Source organism: Patagioenas fasciata, chromosome 3, assembly GCF_037038585.1.
Source record: "Patagioenas fasciata isolate bPatFas1 chromosome 3, bPatFas1.hap1, whole genome shotgun sequence".
In the NCBI taxonomy this organism is placed as follows: Eukaryota; Metazoa; Chordata; class Aves; order Columbiformes; family Columbidae; genus Patagioenas; species Patagioenas fasciata.
Genome location: NC_092522.1, coordinates 62,261,391 through 62,283,316, shown reverse-complemented (window position 1 = coordinate 62,283,316; position 21,926 = coordinate 62,261,391). Strand labels below are relative to the sequence as shown.

At 37.5% G+C, this 21,926-nt stretch overlaps 1 protein-coding gene across 2 annotated transcripts in view; it reads right to left on the bottom strand.

Moving 5' to 3' along the window:
* Positions 1 to 3,094: 3,094 nt before the first annotated feature.
* TMEM181 (transmembrane protein 181) overlaps positions 3,095 to 21,926 on the bottom strand; it is a 38,293-nt gene continuing 19,461 nt past the window's right edge. For both annotated transcript variants that reach the window (XM_065834375.2, XM_065834376.2), the window contains exons 4-17: positions 21,384 to 21,474; positions 20,625 to 20,743; positions 19,528 to 19,647; positions 17,548 to 17,628; positions 16,454 to 16,553; positions 13,761 to 13,891; positions 13,083 to 13,174; positions 12,217 to 12,274; positions 11,438 to 11,540; positions 11,289 to 11,340; positions 10,546 to 10,628; positions 9,343 to 9,432; positions 7,848 to 7,914; positions 3,095 to 6,997 (exon numbers count right to left, since the gene is read on the bottom strand). In XM_065834375.2, the coding sequence (XP_065690447.1) occupies positions 6,919 to 6,997; positions 7,848 to 7,914; positions 9,343 to 9,432; positions 10,546 to 10,628; positions 11,289 to 11,340; positions 11,438 to 11,540; positions 12,217 to 12,274; positions 13,083 to 13,174; positions 13,761 to 13,891; positions 16,454 to 16,553; positions 17,548 to 17,628; positions 19,528 to 19,647; positions 20,625 to 20,743; positions 21,384 to 21,474 (1,266 nt within the window). In that variant the 3' untranslated portion in view covers positions 3,095 to 6,918. The remainder of the gene's footprint in view (positions 6,998 to 7,847; positions 7,915 to 9,342; positions 9,433 to 10,545; positions 10,629 to 11,288; positions 11,341 to 11,437; positions 11,541 to 12,216; positions 12,275 to 13,082; positions 13,175 to 13,760; positions 13,892 to 16,453; positions 16,554 to 17,547; positions 17,629 to 19,527; positions 19,648 to 20,624; positions 20,744 to 21,383; positions 21,475 to 21,926) is intronic.

Genomic DNA, 21,926 nt, shown 5'->3' with positions numbered 1-21,926 from the left:
CCATTGGTGTGACTTATTTAAACTTAACTGTTTTGTTATTAAAAAAAAAAAATTCCAGTTCTTTTATTCTCTCTGAAGTAGCTGAGGTAGATACCAGAATACAAAGCACTTCTGTAATTTTGCCAAAGTCACCTCAAAATTGCAAGAAAGTGATATGATGTTTATCAGAAAGTAATGTGTCTGCATTTTTGGGACCTGTTTAATCTGTGTGGTATTTAGGGCATGGAATGATAACAAAAATAGCAGTTGTCATTGAACAAAGACAGATGAGAAGTTTTTCACATTCTATAAGCTCTGGGCAAGATATACATGGGTCATCATTCACTACTGTGACCAATTACATGTTAGCTGCTGACTTCTACATTGATTTTGCTGATGGTGAGTGTGATGAGTTGTGATAGTGAAACATGATCTTTTCTGGAAGGGGGGAAAAAATTGCCTCAAGGCGACATGACTAAATAACATGTCAGTAAGTCTCTGCCTTCTCGAGTCAAGTTTCAGAGGAATAGCAAGCAAAACAAGTTTTCAGCACAGGCTTGGATAAGATTTTATTTGTCACCTAATTAAAGAAATAGGAGCATGCTGTGACTTTGACTGCCTCTCTGAACTGCTGTGCTGCTTCTGTAAGCAGTAGCTCACTGCTAGTGAAGTTTGAATGGATGAGTTACAAAGCAAGTATGGGCTAAAGTCAGAGTGACCTGCATTTGCTTAGATTTATGAAGCCTTGTCAAATATTTTCAGAATCTGGCTCTCAACTAAAGCTGTCTAGGAGGAGATGACTGCTGATACAACAGTATGTTTCTGTGAACTGCGAAGATGTAATACTGGAACATAACAGTAGAGGATTTATTTTTCATAGCGCACATAGGTGTGTTCTCTGTGATAACTCGGCTTATTCAGACTGAAGAAAACCCTGTGTTAAGCCAGGCTTCAACCCTCTTCCTTCCTATCCATTTCTGCTGTCGGTAGGGCAAAAAAGTTGTCTTTATCAGCAGGGTTGGGCTTGGTACATTTGAGACTTTTAATTTAGCTGTAAGGCTTATGTATTTCTGCCAGCATACCAGTTTCAAAACGTGTCTATAAAAACATCTTCACTACAAGCCACTTCTTTATTCTAGCAAATGTCTTGGTGAGTGCTGCAGGGCTATACTGCATGTATATACTGTGGATTATATACCCGAGACTGATTTCTGTAGCAGAGAGAGTTTTAGCCTGGGTTTGACAGAAACAGAATGCTGAGTGTTCAGTGTCAGAAACGATGCAACACCTGTAAAAAGAAAATATTAAAACAAGACAGGCTCAATAAAGTGCCTGAAGTGCCTGAAATAGTCATCAGGGTGAGAGAGAAACTTGTCATCATGAGAATAAATCTTTGATCTCTGAATTGCTAAGGAAATTTTTAATTTGGATGACTGGATGCTTTATCTTCTTTACATCAGCATGCCAGAATGCTGCTGGTAGTGTAGTACCTACTTAGCTAATTATTTGTGTAGAAGAGAAAGTTTCCTGCACTTTGAGTATTTACTTTTAGAAACACTAAGCTTCTTGCTCAAGCTATTTGAACATTGCTTGTCCTTTGTTCATATTAAGGCTAGCACATCCCTTGGGGGTTTTTGCTGTCTGTTGGTTCATGCATGTGCTGAACTGGAGAAAGAAATGTTTGAGCTGCTTGTCAGTGTGAAAGCTGTAAGGGAGGAAAAGACCCTGTTGCATTAAAACAGAAGTTGTGCTGCAGAAAGGTGGGTATAGGTTCATGGATTGTTTTACATGTTGAGTAATAACCAGTGCTTCTGATGTAACAGTTTCAGGGTTACAGAAAGGGGTTTAGGAGTTGTGGGGTTTTGGGGGTGTTGTTTTTCTGGGTGTTGGTCTCCCCTCCTGTGAATTAACGTAGGGCTTTTCTGTAAAATGTTATTAACCATTGCATATTACAGTGTTGATGTTGTGCAGTTTTGAGTTTTACATTTTAATTCTTCTCTTCAAACACCTTAGTTTTAATCACCTTTTTCAAATACTGCTGGCCAGCTCAGTGCCAAATAAAGCATTAGGGTGACAAGGTTTCAGAGGCCTTTTTCTAGGTAATTAGTTGGCTGTAAAAAAAAAATTAGCACAAGCCATGGGCTGGAGTATTCAGGAAGGTAATTATGAAATCAGCCTCTGTTTCCTGTCTGTAACTTACAGCCACAGCTCTTCATATGACCACAGCTATACAGAGCAGGGGCATGTCAGCCCCGATCTGGAGGGGAGGCGAGGGGAAGAGGTCATCATTCACTGTAGCTGCAACAAATGAGTATGACCTATCTTCACCATTAACTATTTTAATTGTAACCTAAGGAAATGGCTTCAGAATTAACAGCTGCTGGTAAATGAGCACTGCCATCTCCAATATTAAAGCAGGAGGAAGTTGTGTATCCATTTGTGCAGAGACGTTTACAGCTGCTTTATTCAACACACAATGAGATCAGTCTTGAGTTTATACAAGGAATGGCATCACCCCAAGTAGAGGGTGAGATACTGATAACTTTTGCAGACTTTTGGAAGATACAGCACTATAAGAAGGCGACAAATGACATCAGCATCTCCACCATCTCTAAACCAATTTTTTCATTACCAGCCAGTGGGTTGAAGGTGGGGCAGACCTTCCTGGGTGTGCTGAGAGGCTGCATCGTTGCAGGGTAAGTAGGAGAACTTGCATCTGACAGCAGCTAACATGAAGCATGCATGTTTGGCAGAAAGGTAGCAAGGACTAACATTCACCAGAGGAGTTTTACTGCCAGTGTAACCGCAGCAGCCTTGGCAAAGCCACTGTTAAGCCATTTGAGAATGCCAGTTCCCCTTTGTAAATTGGCTAGCGTATTTCTTAGGAAAAGTAGCAACCTGTCCTTCCACCTTCAAGCTCAGGCAGGGTAACAAAAAACAAAAACATAATTCCCCAGTTAATCTGTGCTGACACAGTCTCTTGGATCCATCCTTATGCAATTAACCAAGTTTAAATATGCATGAGAAAAATCCATGTAAACTGAAAATATGTCTAAGTTATGAAAATGGTATGGTTAGTCATTCACTAGAAGGAAAATAAAACCAAGATACAATATAAAGATATAAAACTTTATTATGAACATATTTAACAATGATTATGCACATGAAGTCTTCCAAGAAACTCAATACCCAATTTTGGTTGAAGTAAAATATTTTTTCCTTCATATTCCATATTTGCATGAAGTTTTCCAACAGAAATTGATAATTTGCTGTCATTAACACATTTTCTAGACACATAGAATATTTAACACATCCTCATGCACACTTTTCTCAAAGCAGCTTTTAATTACAGCTTCTCATTAAACAGAGCATTTATCTTACACATTTTTATACCATTTTGGTACACAATTTTTCCGTTATTTCCATTTTACATATTTACAAACTTCTAAAAAAATTTACAGTAATGCAAAGTTTATTACTGGCATAAGCAAAAGGAAATGGAGGCAAAATTAGGTGACTATGGAGACAAAGTTGTCTTTTGGCTCAGATCCTCACATTTTGCCCAGTATTAGTGCCCTGGGTCTGTTGCACTAGCTGGTCCTTACTGGTGTTAAACTTTATGCCTCCTATTCTTTGCCAGTCCTAGGAAAGTTTCCAACCAATTCCAACATCAACTGTATTTTTAAAGCACATACTACAGAAAATGGTTGCCATGAATGGCTCACACTCAATGACTATTGATTTCTTAAAAGTCTCTCTTGATCATTGTGTATGTGGAAGTCTTGAAGTTATTTAATAAGTGGTGTCTCCTGAGAAAGCACACTGTGCTGTGGGGCTTTTTTGTATACTTTTCTCATTTTATACAGTTCCACTAGTGATGGAAATACTTAATTACTTTAGCAGTAATGAAAGGAAAGCCAGGCTAGTTTCTTATCCAGATATCTTCTGTTTTACCCTTAGGCTACAATACTGTACACTCGGAGGTGAATTTATGCCACCTACTCCCGAGCTATTTACAATCCATATTGTAATATCCCTCAAATACTGTCTCTATTTGCCAGTTGTGGAAATAAGAGGAGCGAAACTGAGATTTCTTGCTAGCAAAACTATTTCTTCATCTGCTTGACTGCTTCTGCCTTTTTACTGTATATTGAATTTGATGTGACAGTGCTTCGACCAAGCTACCATTATACTCTAGCACTTCTGAAATACAAAGCTATTTTGCATGGCAAACATTGCTTAAATACAATCTCTAAAAATTAACAAGGAAGCTATTTTCTCACTATTTTCATAGTGAGATGCTTAAACTTTAAGTACACATTTCCCATTCTCAGCTTTCCTATTTCCACTTGGAATGTAGGGATGTTGAAAATTAAATACAAACAAAATGGCAAGTGAAATGGGCTGAGAACAGCTTAGAAGAAAATCTTCATCTTAAAGTTAGATTAAAAATATTTTCATTAGTTAACAAAATCCCAAAGCATGACACTGTGTTTCAGGGTTAACTGTAACAATCAGTTCAGACTGTGATAAGAAACATTAGTATACTTTGCACATCAGTCAAATCAAACATATTGTCTCTTCAGAACAACTTAGAACAGAATTAAACAATATCAGAGCCAAAAAGGTCTGAATATTTAAGGATCATGTAAATACCAATTTTTGAAGACCTAATTCCTGTGCCCACTGTTACTCCAATTAAAAGGACTTGGGGTATGCAAAGGATGCCTAGTTGGCTCCCAAGTTTGACTGCAAATTCAAAGAGCTGTAAGCCTCAAGAGAGTCATCTGGGGAACAGCAAAAATGAGAATGGGCTCTCCCTCTTTTAGGATTCAAAAATCATCTTCCGTACTTGTTAAAAAAAACCAAAAAAACAAAACAGAACCAACAAAAAAAACACAACAAAACAAACAAAACTCCACAACTGTGAAAGGGAGTGCTGAAGGTACAGCTTACTACAGTTATCTGAGGGGAAAAACGAAAACATCCACACATCACTAACTTGAAATGCTTCTTTAGTGTCTTCCTATATGTTCTTCTAAACTGACACCAATTAATTAAGAAAAGGAAAGGAAAAAACCTTTGCCTCCTCCCCAGCAGTTTCCTTGCTGTAGCCATATCATAGTGCTTTGGCTTCTAACACATAAATGATCCCTGGTACAGAAAGTCTGAAATTTCAAATACTTTCAAAAAGTTTCAAAGCTCTACATAATTTTATAAAGTTTTCTCTCAAACACACCGTATCTTACCACACTCGTCTTTAGCAGAGCACTGATTTAATCTGAACTGCTCTATGATAGCCAGGATGCAACCACATGAAGCAGTTCCTTTGGTCCTCTCTGAGCAAACTGCTACCCTGTGAAGTCTCCCCTTCATGCTCTTGAACAGCTACCAGGAGGTTATTGTAATGGGAATGGTCTAGAACAGTTTTTGCATCAAAGCAGAACAAATCTTTTTCCCCAATACAATTCAGTACGTCTAACAGGACTTCATTGTACTCTTCTGCTTTAAGCACTTCAAAGATGAGCACAATTCCCTAGCATATGCCAGCACCATTTCCTGTCTAATATATTAACAGTGATTTTGAGAGTCTCCTACAGCAGCAGGGCAGAAAAATTTTACAAGAGTAAATCACAGTTACTAATCCATGAAAAAAAAAAAAAATATACTTGCAGACAGGTGAAGTACCTGAAAACAAAAATACTTGGAAACAAACAGTATCCACTTAAAGAACTGAACAAAGGTGTAGGAGAAAACCAACTTTTAAATAGAGAAGCAGCAGCATTGTACCAGGAATACTGAATTCCCATATAACTTTGTTCCAGCACAGACTGGAATACAGGTAATGACAAAATGCACTAGTAAAAGTTTCAATCAGTTCATGTGATGAGTGTTGTATGACAAAGGAGTTGAACTATGCATAGGACATGCTCAAAAGCTACCTCTCATGCACGTTTAATACATCAGCAACCACAACTACAACCCTACATTCTAGGGTGTAGATCAACTATCTATTAATACAACTTTAGGAAAAATTCTGATGTAGAAAAAGCCCTGAAAAATGAAAACTTTGGAAATTTGAAATTGTAATTCTCTATGAAACTTTCATACTGTATTCCCTGTAAGTGTAACAATCTCCTCCAGCATACAAAAAACCCAGAAAGAAGAGTACTGGTTTCCTTCTGAGACTTCTTGCTGCCTAAATATTTCCATTTGAAAGGGCTGTTTAGAAAAAAAAAAAAAAGGCAAAACACACACTTCTATTGTGGCAGTAAAGCATGTTATGAAACATATTCGACAAATAATTTTGCAACACCGAGGCTATTTTGGCTTACTAGAACTTGACTATTTGCACATATCTCTCACAAATCTGGTAAGCTCATTTAAATGAATTATAAAAATTGTCTTACTTCTATATCACTTCTTTAAAGGAAGACTGGACAGCTTATGAAAAGTGTAGAACACTTCATTTCCAGCCTCCAGCTCAAAAGACCAAGGTAGAAAATCGGAAGAGAAATGAGGCACTTCGTACAGCAGTGGGCAACATACAAAAAAGCTAACACAAATGCAACAGAGGAATGACAGTATGCTGTGCATAATTCTCAAACAAAAAAAAAGCAGCAAAGAAGCAATTTTAAAATCAGCACATAATCAGTGACACTTCTAAATTGAAACAGACCTAAAGATTTTAGTCCACAGACATCCCGCTATCAGGAATTTTATAAGACATAAGAATCTGTGTTTCTTAAGCTTTCACCACAACCTTTTCAAGCATTCTTTTTTTCAGTTTTAACTTTGTAAACAGATACAGGATGTCATTCCTGGGAGTCGGTGTTCAGGTGACAGCAGACTGTGAGGAAGCCAAGGAAGTTATCCATCTAGGAAAACTTTGAAATTGGTTTAATTCCAGTGGAACAAGTCTGTCTACATAAAAAGCGATCAATCACTGTCTGATTCCTCTTTATATTTGGCTCTAATAGCTTGGCCGTTCTGAAGTGGCATTTCTTCATAGTCACTCCTGTGAAACAGATACTTGGTAAAACTTCTGATAGGAAGTCCAAAATAAACAGGAAACTTCAAACTAAACTGAGGCATCAAATTGCTATTTGGGTGAGAAGCTGGTATGTGTTTGCCTTCCTTGTTGGAGAAATGAGCAATATGTATGACATCTCGCCAGGGGGTGATGCATAATAAATATTCCACTATCTACAAGCCACTTTTCTCAAGGAATGGCATAGAAGCAAGCTGGTACTACCACTACGCATCTACCAAAACAAAGGCAAGCCATCTCAGATAATGCATATAGCGTGTCTAGCACAAACTTGCTCAGGTTACTGCGGTATTTGCCCCATCCTCACTATTCCATAGCCCCATCCTCACTATTCCAGCCGCTTCAGTGTCTTCCATAAGAGGTGAAACCATCAAGGGCAGATACTGAGTTTGTTTATTCTTATTTCAGCAAGTGATGGACACTTAGAAAGAGTCATTCTCCTTCTCTGAAGCATTTACATGTGAACAGCCTCTCTACCAACTCCACCTGACTCCTGTAATCATTCCCAGTTTAAAAGGAAGTCCTTTCCTTTCACAGCTCTTGCTGCCTGCACTCCATGATCTACCAGCATCCTGATACTTTCTTACCTGTTTGTATCAGTGCCATGGCAATCCCTTTTAGAAACCAAAGAAAGAAGAAACAAAAATGTGCATTCGTATTGCATTTCTGCTTCAGAATAAGGCTATGTTTCTGTTCTTTAGGCAGAATACTTCCACTAACAACTTACAAATCCTTCACTTATTTAATGACTACGGAAAAGAATATTACAAAAACAACACACAAAATGTAACTCTCCGTACATGTTTTATAATCTTACCCATAAATCACATCATCATCTGAATCATTCAGCATAGAAAAAGCAGGATTGTCTTTCAGCTGTGATTCTGGAAAATACAAACAATGGCTAATTTAGTACATTAAATACAGAAATGTGGTTGTACTTCCAACCCAACACTGTAGTAACAGACTCAACAACTTCCAAAGCAGCCACGACTACAATTTAACAGAACTATATCCAAACAGGAATTATCTCCTTTAAATTCTTTACCCTTCAGCCATATCATGGTATTTATTCTTAAAAGCTAAAGAGATGACATAACTATCTCATCTTGTTTTCAGATAGATATTCTCCATGTTGTATAAATTAATTTCCTCCCCTATGCAATTTCCTATGTCATATTATTTCAGCCTGCACATACAAGTAATTAGGTCAGACTTTATTATTATTAATCATTATTCAAAAGCACAGGCTTCTTTAATGTCTTGGTTATTTCTAAGCTACAAACATAGTAGACCAAAGCTGTAATCCTTTGTATGCCAGTCAATGATTAGCCAGTTATTTTTCAATCCTGTAACAGATGAAGGAAGGACTTGTACCTTTATGGTGAGATGAAAGGAAACAAATACTTTCCATTGGCTATTTATGACAATTCCCTCTACCTTGTTTTAAGGCCTTCATTTCTTGTGTATTCTCTGCTGCTTAGCTGTAGTTCATAATTATATGCAAGTCAAATACAATCCAGCAAATCGCCATAAAATCTTTTTCCTGGCAGTCTCTTAATTTCTCCCTTCTATAAATTAATACTTCTTGCAAAACAACAGCAAGTTTCTAACTTTATCCTCACCCAGCCATTTCTCTTGTCTTTCTTAATGGAAAAATAGCATTCTTCTGTAACAGTTCCATCCATCTCAACTCTAAAAAGTTTACAGAAAGGACCAGCTCCACTATTTAGTGCCTTCCCCCTGCATATTTCTCAGCATGCAAGACGTGATTGGACAGGGTGCCACATAATGTCATGTAGGCTCCCTTTCCCATGAAAGGCTGGACCAGATGATCTTTCCAGGCTCCTGTGCAGCCCTCTCCTCATAGCAAGTTCCCTGAAGTTCCTCCCATGTTAGAGATCAGCTTCACTCCCGCTTTTCCAATAGTATGTTACCTATTTCAGAGTCCAGTCTGCCAGCATGCCAACATTAACCTTTGTTAGAACAACGTACAAATGAAGTATTGTTGCTCCTTAAGGATTGCCTGTGAGTCAGTGCAAAACTTGGTGCATAATATGCAAATATCATATTGACAACAAGCTTGATCTAAGTGCATAAGAATTCAAGTCTACCTAATCATTTGTATGCATTTTATCTGTTCCTTTATATTTCCAATACTAATTTGCTCAGGAGCAGTGCAGCTTCTGCTTATGTTAACTCAAAGCAAACTAAAACAGTAACAAGAAAAATAAAATATAAAGATATTACACAGTATCTGTTAATATGCCAGGTCTTGTCATACAGTTTGCCAGACAACTGCTTACACTTACCATATAGTGCATTCTTTGAAGGGGAATACACGAAGGCTAATGTGTAGAGATAAAAGTTCAATAAACCATAAAATGATAAGAATTCTGCTGGTATTAAGTGTCAAGGATATTGCTTGATATAGCTCCATACATATTAACTTTGGAAACAAGACCCAAACCATACATAAGCAGTTTCAATGGAAAGGATGTTTACCTCACTAAAGTTTGAGATCATAAACGGCTAAACCAAACTGTGTTTTAAATTCAGTGACAACTAATGTACTCAAGCTATTTCAAGGTAAAGCTCCCACTGAAGACAAAGCTTTAACACAAGTAACATTTGCTGAGATGAGGTCTACTCTTGAGTGGTGGAGTGCACGGTAAATTGAATAGTTCTGCCTTCAATGGCAAAAGAAAGCCAAGTAAGTGGTAGGTCTTCACGTGGGCTTTTTATATTATTGTTGTTTTACTTATAAAAAACATTCTTCCTTGGCATAGCAATTGAGAAGGAAGGAGAAAGGACTATCTGTAGATAGAACTCTGAATGTGGCTTCTTGTCATCACTTTGGGAAAATCCTAAAGGTTTTACATACAGTTTTCTACTAACTCCCAACACATATTTAAGTTTATCAGTAATCTGAGCAGTTGCAGTCACACAGGCACTTTCAGAAAGTAGAATGAATTAGGACCTCATGGTTCAGGTCCAGAAATACAGTTTGTAATCCTGTTGCCAACAGACATCAGAAATAGTTTCTCTCAAGTCACTGAAATTCTCTGCTATGACCTCTTCCATATGTAGACTTGGACCAATACAGAAACACATTTTCAGTCACTTGTAAACTGTTAACTTCTCAATTATTTGGGTACACCCCATGCCAACTGATAGGTATACAGCAGGCTGAATTCATGCAGCAAATACAACCAAATTTGTCACAATAACTTGTTAAAATTACTTGAATGCACATATATCTAGACCTTCATTCCTTCTGAAGAGCATCAGATGAAGTTGTGATTTATGTGATGTAAACAAATCAGACTGAAACTGTCTCAGCTCACAAAGAGCCATTACAAATGCTGACATGAAACCTCAATCAAAATGGACTGAAGTTCAAAAGCCCACCTATAAGTCAAATGTTTCAGTCCTTAGGTACATGATTTTCAAATACCTTCTGCATGAAAACAGATTAACATTCCTACTTGAGCAGTATCACCACACAAGGATATAATTCTGATAATGAGTCGACAGCTCAGCTACGAAGTTGTCCTGTAGAACTTGTGCTCCAAAGCGTAGGTAGAGAATAACAATGCTGTGGGGAAAATAAAGATAAACCATATAGGTATACTGGTTCTTTAAACCACAAAATTGAAATGGTAGCTTGATAGAAGAGTGTATGAGAAAATAATTAGGTTAACATGCTCACCATTTATTTTAAGACACATTTGCTTTCATAGTTCTAAATTAAGAATAATTCTTTTGTGAGTAAAAGTCAGCAGTCAGCTCAGTGAAGCAGAAATAAAAACCCATCATGGTCTGTTTCCCTCAGATTTCAGCCACTACAGACAATCCAAGAGTCAACAGTAATTTGAAGTAACTGCTTGGAGAAGGGGAGACAGATATTAACAATAATCTAAGAAATTAATTCTAAGCTTCTGCTTTGACTAAGTGAAGCTTACAAAGCACTGAAAGAGGTGAACAGTGCACTGTAGGCCATTCAGCAGTACAGAAAACATCTCTGCTAAGTGAACCTCTAAGTCTTGCAGTGTATTACTCTGGTAACAGAAATAATATAAAGTTAGCTCTAAAAGCCTCCAGAAGGGTTAAAAAATTAAGAAATGCTTGCCATAACAATATATCAAAAGACATTCCTCAGTTTCATTGATGATTTTACTATTAGAATGTATTCAAAGCCCTGAAAAAAAGGTTACAAAAGTTACAGTACTGAGAAATGTACTTTGAAAAGCCTTACCTAATGACAAGCACTACAAAGGTTAATGCAGTCAAGAATTTTAACCTGAGATCTGAAAAAAATTGAGAAAAGTTGTTATTAGCGAATTTACAGCTACATCTAGGAGAAGCAAGCCTGGTTGGGGAAGAATCAAAAGAAATATTCCTTACCAACATAAGGCATGTTACGGAGTTCCGAGCATGCCCTCACTATCAGGAACAAAAGGTAGAGAATATATGTGGTTGCCACCACAAGGAAGAAGATTTTCATTCCCTGTAAGAAGGGTGTAAGTTTTTATTATTTAACAAGATTTGGTCTATTTCTTCTTCCCTCAACAGAAATCATTATTTCCCAAAGCACAACATAGAACGGTCAATTTATTCACAGAAAGTAGGCTTATGAAAGGAAGTACAAAACAAGGATGGCTATACATCATGGTAGATTTTTGGGGAATGTAAAGAATGGATGTTTAACAGAAGTAATCATTTTGTTCATTGAATTCACAGAGAAACGAATATCAATTATTTTCTAAAAACACAGCTCCTTAGAACAATACAAGGACCCCTACAAATCAGATCTTCCTTTACAACAAGAAAGTCTGAAATTTACTAGGACAGAGGATTTGGCAGGAGTAAGGATGTACAAAACTAACTTAATAAGAGGCTTAAAAAAACTTTCTTTCAATCCCAACAGTCATGAGCCCGTGATTAAACCTGTGGTGGTGTCTCCAGATTTGCAAGATAATTTACTTTTCTCATTGGGATGAAGCTCAGTATTGCCTGTGCACAATCTAAAGCAAAACTAAAAGTAGTCAGAGCAAGACCCTCTGACCAGCTTTCATTATTTTCTAATTTGTGTTATAGATTTTTAATAGAAGAACAAATGCCACCTCCTTTTATTGCCTAACTCTACCTGACAATTCAATAGCAAGAAAACATTTCTGACTTACCTGGAAATTACCTGTATCAACCCTGTATTGATATGTAGGATCGTGCACTTCATTAACTCTAGAAAAGATTCAAAATGAAAAAGTGGCACTTACACCATTACACAAGGCAAGGTCAAAAAGCCACACTGACCAAGAAACCCACTAACAAAGAAAAGGTTCAAAGTTACTGCACAGAGTTTATAACTAAAGGTTTTGGCTCTGTAACTTGGTGCAATGCCATTGATTCCTACATAACATCATCCTTCTTCCCAAACTCGGCCTTGAAGGAATTTGGAGGATTTCAGTTGTAAGTATGTCTGATCTCCACACTTATTTTTCAGAAAACGTATAATCTTGTAAATTCCTACAAGCCTTCAGGATTTAGCGTTTAACTTTTATCCTTGGTGATAATACTGATGCTTACGAAATAACTGCAGTATAAGCCCTTCCCTCCTAGCAATTCTGCTGATAGGGCATTGGCACGAGCATTTCCTGCAACTGCACTGCTTTCAGCAATGTACAACAGCATGGAGAAGGTTAGAAGGTATCTTCCTTCTGAGAAATAAAATCAGAGGCAAACACTCGAGACTAAAATGGTTTAGAAATTACAAATGTACCAGAACTGAGTGGGGAATAGTGCCACAACAGATTGACAAAGTAGCGATTTCTAGATCTCAATCCAATTTATAGAATTATGTATTACTAGATCAGCCATGGGGAATTCTGTTTTCAAATCAGTCACAATTTGCAAAACAGAAACATGTAAGAATTTGAACTCCATTCCTACACCATAATCAGAGCATTAAGGAACAGATAGCGCTAATTACAATCTTCTCATCTTGAACACTCTCAGCTTGTTATTTTGCACTAAATTTTAAATTACTTACGTTTGCCATATTCCCAGTGTAACAGAGGCCAGCCACAATAGTCCAACAATAAAGAATTTGGGCAGATAGAAAGTTAAGCACTTCCTTTCCCCCTATTGAGAGGACAACAGTGTGGTGAAGGAGTGAACCCACATTTGAGATTTCATTCATTCTTGACAGAATAAAGTAACTATCATCTTCGTTTCATTTAGCATGAACTAGATTAAGAGACTCGCCTTCTGCATTTTTAACCTGCACAGCTGATTACAGCAGACATAAAATTGTATCATAATTTGTGTTAATTAGATACAGTAAATTTGGAGCATGCTGTTTATAATGTCCCACATATTTCACTGACACTGCAAATACAGAATACTGCTCCAGAATTCATATTTATCTTATGCAGTGGTTTAAAAAAACAATCAACCACCATATACAACAACAAAACCCTGCATAATTTTGAATGTCTTGCAATAGTTTAGAGTGGACTATCCCATCTATCTCATTTAGGCATGGTAGCCTCAAGATAATCTACTTCACAAACTGTTTTTACACCAAAGCTTCATGTGTCACATTGCACTTTAAGAATAAAAAAAATGTGTCTTTTAAAAAAACTTTGGTTTCATTTTTGTCACCTTTTGAGAGAACTGAAAAAACAAGTACTATCTTCTCAGTTAGTAGATAATGCTGCACCCTTACCTGTACTCTTATACCATGGTAGACGCAAAGCCAGAACAACAACAGTGCACACAGAAACAGTGACTGGAATAGATCATCCAGCATTCCAGGAAACCAGCTGTTCACCAGAAAAGAAAGGGGGAAAAACGGATCTGTAACAAATTAAGAATAAAAAAATTTAAGCAGAATGAAAAAACAGTGTCTTTTTCATAAAAAAAGTAAAGCAGAATGTGTCTTCAGAGGAACAAAAAGCCCTAGATTTTTCAAATTACACCAGTAAATGAAATTGAAGTTTGCTTTATCTTAAAGTAATTGACAAAAAAAATGGTGTCTCCAGCAACAATCCTTCGTGCTGTACAAATAATCTGAAATGGTTGCCAACATTTCTAGAAGATTTCAGGTTTTATTAGACCTTCTACTAAACCACTGTTCTTGGTGATGACCTAAAAAATTATCATAGGCTGACTGAAAGGCAAATATTATTTTGGTACTGTTAGAGAGTGCTAGAATTTGATGTGGTTTACCAGACTAAAAGTAGCCTCCATTTTTAACTAAAGCACAAGTATCTGAAAAATGAAGAAGTAAGACTTAGCAGACAAACACAGAAATTGCGTTTACATGTCACTATATGAAAGGTTCAGTATGGGGTTGCAGACACCTCTTCCAATCAACAAATAAGAGTTGACATTCATGTGGCTGAAAAGAATGAAATCCACCTACTCATTATACCCTTGAATTTGATACACTTAAAAAGGGTTGTGGGGTTTTTTTGTTTTGTTCACAGAATCACAGAATGTTAGAGATTGGAAGGGACCTTGAAAGATCATCTAGTCCAATCCCCCTGCCAGAGCAGGAACACCTAGATGAGGTTACACAGGAATGTGTCCAGGTGGGTTTTGAATGTCTCCAGAGGAGATTCCACAACCTCCCTGGGCAGTCTGTTCCAGTGCTCTGTTACCCTCACTGAGAAGAAGTTTCTTCTCATATTTAAGTGGAAGCTCCTGTGTTCCAGTTTGTACCCATTACCCCTTGTCCTATCATTGGTTGTCACCGAGAAGAGCCTGGCTCTATCCTCGTGACACTCACCCTTTATATATTTGTAAACATTAATGAGGTCACCCCTCAGTGCACTCTATTCCCTTGTCCAATTCACTGATGAATATATTGAATAGTACTGGTCCCAGTACCGACCCTTGAGGGACTCCACTAGATACAGGCCTCCAACTAGACTCTGCCTCATCAACCACAACTCTCTGGCTTCTTTCCTTTAGCCAGTTCGCAGTCCATCTCACTACCTGCTCATCCAGACCACACTTCCTCAGTTTAGCTGTGAAGATGCTGTGGGAGACTGTGTCAAATGCTTTACTGAAATCAAGATAGACCACATCCACTGCTTTGCCATCATCTATCCACCTGGTTATTCCTCATAAAAGTCAATGAGGTTGGTTAAGCATGACTTCCCCTTGGTGAAGCCATGTTGATGTCCCTAATGACCCTCTTATCCTTAATATGCCTTGAGATGGCATCAAAGATAAGCAGTACCATCACCTTTCCAAGGATGGAGGTGAGACTGACCGGTCTATAGTTACCTGGGTCCTCCTTCTTGCCCTTTTTGAAGACTGGAGTGACACTTGCTTTCCTCCAGCCCTCAGGCACGTCTCCCATTTCCCAAGACTTGGCAAAGATGATGGAGAGTGGTCCAGCAATGACTTCAGCCAGCTCCCTCAGCACCTGCGGGTGCATCCCATCTGGACCCATGGATTTATGGATGTCCAGATTGCTTAATTGCTCCCTAACCCAGTCCTCATCAACCAAGGTAGACTCATCCATTGTCCTGCCTTCCTCTGGGGCCTCACAGGTACAGGGCTCCTCAGGACAGCCTCTGGCAGAGTAGACAGAGACAAAGGCGGCATTCAGTAACTCTGCCTTCTCTGTATCTTCCGTCACTAGGGCACCCACCTTGTTCATCAGTGGGCCTACATTGCCTCTAGTGTTAGTTTTATCTGCCATGTATTTGAAGAAGCTCTTTCTGTTGTCCTTGACCCCTCTCACCAGGTTTAATTCTAAGGAGGCCTTAGCTTTCCTACTTGCCTCCCTACACCCTCTGACAACATTCTTCTCAAGTGGCCAGCCCCTCCTTCCATGATCTGTAAACTCTCCTCTTCCAGTTGAGCTTGCCCAGCAGTGCCCTATTTAAACAAGCAGGTGTCCTGGCTCCCTTCCTTGACTTCCTACATTTTGGGATGCTCTGATCTTGAGCTTGGTAGAAGCAGTCCCTGAATGCTAACCAACTATCTTGGCCCCTTTACCTTCAAGTATCCTTGCCCACAGGATTCCCCCTAGCAATTGCTTGAAAAGGCCAAAGTTGACCCTACTTTAGTACAGGGTTGCGATTCTGCTTGCTGTTCTGTTCCTGCCACATGAGATCCTGAACTCCACCATCTCATGGTTGCTGCAGCCAAGGCAGCCCTCAACCTTTACCAGTTGACTGGGGGATTTTTGGTTGGTTGTTGTTTTCGGTTTTGTTGGTTGTTGTTTTTTTGTTGGTGGTGGTGGTGTTTGTTTTTTTTTTTTTTTAAATTAGTTTTCGGAAGCCCTATAAACAGCTTCTTATATGTTCAAGGCCAAATTCCATTCTGCCTTCTCTCTCTTTCACACTCTTTTTAAATTTTTTCTTTAAAGGATCTTTTCTAAAAATTCCAGGATACAATTACCATTGTAAAGTAGCAGAAGGGGAAGGAGGATGGACATCCATTTCTGTTCAATACCCCAGTCTCTCATGGAGAATTTCCGCAGGGAATGTGCAAACAGACACTATAAAACAAGAACAGTTTATAAGGAAAGAATACAGCCTTGATGGTTTCACCAGAGCAAAGAGGTAACACAATACATTGCAAATGCTACTTCATGAGGACTTTGCCACTGAGAACATTGTACAACAGGAGGCACATTTCCTAGCTTCTGCTTCAAGTTTGCTGGCTTACCCCTATGCAAATTACTTAATCTCCCAAGCAAACTGAGAAGGAAAGCAGCTAGTACTGCACAAATCAACAATGTATGAAAAAAGTTGCCTAATTACTGGTGACACACTGTCAACAACCTCCATTTAAACACAATTTTTAAAAAAACAGATTCCATATCACAATCACAGTTACCTGCTGAGTGTCATCATCTTTGTGATAAAAATGCTATGCAAGTGTTCAGTGCTTTTGTGTCCTTACTCTGGAAATTCTGCATTTTAGATTTCATGCTGGGTTTTTCCCAAACATTTTTTTTTTTCCCAGGGGCCAAACAGGGTTGGAGGGCAGACAAAATCTAAATCATAGCATAATTTAGGTTGTAAGGGAACCTCTGGACATCATCTGGCCTATTCTCACACTCCAGGAAGTGACAACTTTAAAGTTAGACCAAGGTCAGATTCAACTGAGTTTTGCTCATATTCAGAAATGTTAAGCCCAGCTTTGGGCATTCTATTCCAATGTCTGAGCCTACCTGCCCTGCAAAAAATTCTTTTTCCAGCATCTAAACACCATTTCCTTTGTTTAAGCAAAATTCTTTCTGTTCAATTCAAAACTGGAGTTCAGAAAAACAAGTTTTCCCATTTATCCTGTTTTCTTAATGTTCCTTCAATACCACTTGTAAAAACATAAAAGCAGCAACTACATAAGTATTTTAGAAACATTTTTACACCTATTCAGTGATATGTCAGCTTTACCGCCTGTGCTTAAGTTACTAAACCCAGCACCACAGAGCAGTGTTATCAGCTTCTTATATAATATACTCCAGTAAAACCAAAACAAAATCTTACCGTGACCATAAAAGTAAGAACTACAAAGACAAATCGGAACCATATTTCCACTTGTGAAAAAGTCGGATTGTAGGTTTTCCACTACAACAAAACAGAAGAAAAAGAGCCCAATGAGCAACGTTTTGACAGGGTAGGTATGAGATCAATAACTAGTATTTTTTGCAGATACTGGAAAGTTCTCTGGCTTCTCAAAATTTACAGGTATAACTGAATTCCATCATGTCACCACGGAAAGACAAAGATAAATTCATACCCATAGGACTATCTGATGAAAAGGTAACCAAAGCAGTCTAATATCCTGCTTCTCTTTTACCCTGTCACTTTGTAACATACTCAGTGTGTTCTCATACGTTATAGCACCCCACAGGACAAAAAAGATGTTCATTGTTTTCAAGAGAATGTCAATAATTGAGTCAATTCAGTATGTTCTTCTTTATTACCAAGGTCAGATGCATAAATTCATTATGAAGAGGTCAATAAGGTCTGCTCATGCTTCCTGTAATACATTTGTTTTCTTAAAAGCTTATTCTCTTGTTTCAGAAGTGGACGAAAGAAAATCAAGTAACGGAAGAATAAATGACCTAACCAGAAATATAGAACTTTTTTTCATAGGTTAAGGGGGAAAAGCTCCCTCTTCTCCTCTAATTATCAGAAAGTCACAAATAATAATTATAACATATCAGTTTGCATGAACTCTGCTCTGTTGACAATTTGTCTCATACTAGGTAAGCTTCTCTTTTGAAGCCACTTCTGAAACATAAACTCTCTGGTAGAACACGAAGCTTTACCTTTCAGTGTGTTAAATCTGTCAACCTCTGTCTTGTCTTTTTAAACCATAAACATAGAATGAAAATTATATCTAAAGAAACCCATTATACAACAGGCACTCTGTGATTTCAACTGAGACCAACATAAACCACTGTAATAATGAAATAAATTGACAATTTTAGTCTCTGTGGGAAAGCAGGGCTTTGGGTTTGGGTTTTGTGCGCAAGTGTGCATTAAAGGAAGCCTGCAAAGCAAGATAATAAACAGTACAGCTATAAATGCTCCAACACTTTGTCTTTTTTGAAACCTGGAACTAAGCAAAGGGTTTGTGAGTTTGGGGTTTTCTCCCCCTTAAAACTTATTTTTAGTGATGTGCTTTATGCACTACAATATTACAAATATTAATATTCAGGAAGTGTATTTTTGTACGTAAAAACCACTTGCTTTACACTAAGATTTTTGCTTGTTACTTGCTCTGACATACTGAATGTTGCATATCGGTAGAATATACCATAGTAATCTATATTATAAATTTGGTTTAGTTCCGTACGCTCCAAATGCAGATATTTCTAATTTCTTTCTGGAGCCAATCAGCACACACTGATGATGTAACTGTTTTATAAGCAATCTTTAGCACTATGAACCGAGCTAGTTGTTTCACTAGGTATTATTTTAGTGAATTATTTTATTAGCCTCTTTATTTTAGCTGAATAAGCTTTTTTCTCTTCCACATAAGCACAGTAAAAGACATGAAAAAAAAAATTAAAATCTTCATTTTTCTTTACAGTCCATGCTTTTGTAAAGCCCGGAAAAATCTTGCTAATTCAGATACACCTCCTGGAAAGTCTGAAAAAGATACCATGCTTTAGAGAGGCAACACATCTACAAGCAAATGCAGAAAACTGGATGTTCTAGTCTAGCTTGCATACTGTTAAAAATATCTACCGAGAATTAGACTAAATTTATCTCTTTCAGAAAACAGCATTAGTGGTTCCGAAGGAAAAAATCTTTGAGTTAAAAAAAACCAATGGTCTAGACCCTTAACAACAGCAAATGCTATAATAATTCTGACATTAGTAGTGACAGAAAAATTAATTATGCTGCATCTTTATTTTTCTCTTTAAACTTAAGATAACTTTCTTATTTCTGCTAAAGGAGACTTCTACAGCATTAGCAATTAGAGATTTCTTTAGTATAAAACCTTATACTTACTGTGAAAGTAATATTGTGGATGTTGTACGTTAACTTATTTAGATCTTCAAAGCTAACAAATATGTTGTACTGAGTGTAGTTCAGGTAGCCAAGATGAGCAACAATGATTTCACTGCATTTCTGTGAACACATACAGTGAAAAACAGTATGTAAATCCTTCAATTTATCGCAGAATATGCACTGTTGGTATAGGTTGGAGAATTTGTTTCTAAATGACCAGATATCGACGATATTTATTACATGCCTTAACAATCTGACTGAACTGATAAACAAGGCTAGCTTTTCACTTAACTTGCTGAAAACAACTGCTTGCAGCACCAGGAAGGATTTGAATAACTCTGTCAGTCAAGCTCTAGGTCATCTGATTGTGAGATGGGGCTATTTTGTACTAACTCATTTCTAAAAGTTAACAGGAAGAAAGAGAAAACCCAAACATATTGCTCCTGGCTGTGTGTAATTAAATCTAACGGAACACTGTTCATTAATTTCTGTAGATTTCATACATTTGTGTGTATATAAAAAGAAAACACTATATGCTTATCACAAAAAACTTCAGCTATGCCCTTCCTTCAGGACTTGCATCCAAGAAAGCTGTTTTGGATGTCTCTAAGCCTAAAAATTTCAGTTAAAATTAAACATTTCTTCACAGGTGACAAGAAATGTGGCTTTTTCAGAACACAGACGCCAGCTGATTTCAACCAGACTCTGCTAGGTGTTAAGAGGAGAATTTTTCTTTCCTCTAGAGCACTATATACAGCCTTCTACCACAATATTCCATTCTTCAGTCTGCTAAATCTGTTTAGGTGACTAAGCAGGACACACTGCTTTGCTGGCAAAGACCTACTCTAACAAGAAAGAGGGATCTTTAAGGGGTAATAGGCACAAGTCACAGAAGTAAGCAGAAAGAAATGGATAGGTAGGTATCTTGCTCAGCATTACTAGCTGGCTTGCAGTTATAAATAAGACTATGCTTCAGAGTCTTTCCTGAGACGTGCTTAACAGATATATGCTTCACATTTGAAATGTAATGTAACATGCACACAAATAGGTTTAAAGAAAATGTACTGCATCAGAGTTTTGTTTAAGTAAGCACATACTTGTGCACAACTGAGTAATCTCGTCCGATTGTGAACTTGATTATTAACATATGGTGTGCTTCCATCTTTTACCACTCCAAGTACTTTGACTGTCATAGTAACATTCTTTTTGAGAGATACTGTAATTAAAAAAGAAAACATTAAGCTATTGCTACATGCAGAAATGAAATGTCAAATAGAGTTCCAAATACGGTTTAAAACACGTATGATATCCAATGATTACATAAAGTTTTTCAGTTATACTTTACTGGAGTAGAGGTCCAGTACATCAAAGAAAAAAATATTAAAAAAAACCAAGGCAAAACAAAAAACCAACCACCCAACCAACAACCACTTTTTATTTATATACCTGGGCAGTAAGTCACAAATGCCCTGTACTGAATCTTGGCAAATCAACAATTACTAATACAGTATTTCTTACATATTTACAGGGAAGTTTTCTTGAAAAATTAATATCATCACAATCTACAAATATAATTCCCCCCCCCAAATGAAGGGAGACACAGATTCTCTAAATACTAATACTTTCACAGAAATAACACACAACTTATCCCACATACCTGTCGCTTTCCATTCTCAAGATTAGTGCTGTCCATGTCTTTACTGGGGGAAGGGGGTGGAGGGGGAGAAACTGTTTCAGAGGAAAAACCCACCAAACATAGCCAGAAAGCCACAGGATCATATATGTGACAGATTAAATTAAAGACATAATATACAGATTGCTATAGCAGTTTCCTGAGAATTAGGTAAGATGCTTACCATCCTGCTGATCCAACTCAACTACGCAGGTCAGCCATAGCTGCTGATTGTAAGTAGACAGTGGTGGCGAACTCAAATTAAAAGGCTTCAGCTGTAAAAAACCCCACAAGGTTAGCTGCTATTCTGTTACATGATATATCAGTATCTACAATGATGAAAGGCATGTTAGTTATATTTGTGACAGTATTTTGGGGAATAGATTTAACGTGCTGCTCTGTGAACCGTATGATAAGCAGCTCAAATGTAAGTCTTCCAGAGAAGTAGCTTAAACAGCACACATATTTTGCACAGTACTGAAGTAAGGAAAGATATGACTACTTAAAGCACATAAAAGCAGCATCAATAAAACAAAAAAAGTTCCAATATGAGAAGCAAAATCCTGAGACCTAGCCTGAAAATGAAGTAATTTCTAGCACTTTACATCAAAAGTCAATTTTGTGAGCCCTCATCTGCTCCACAGTTTTAAACCTATTCAACTACAGTTATGAAAACAACTATTTTTCCACTAGGTTTTCTAAAAATCCCACATTCATTACAAAAGCA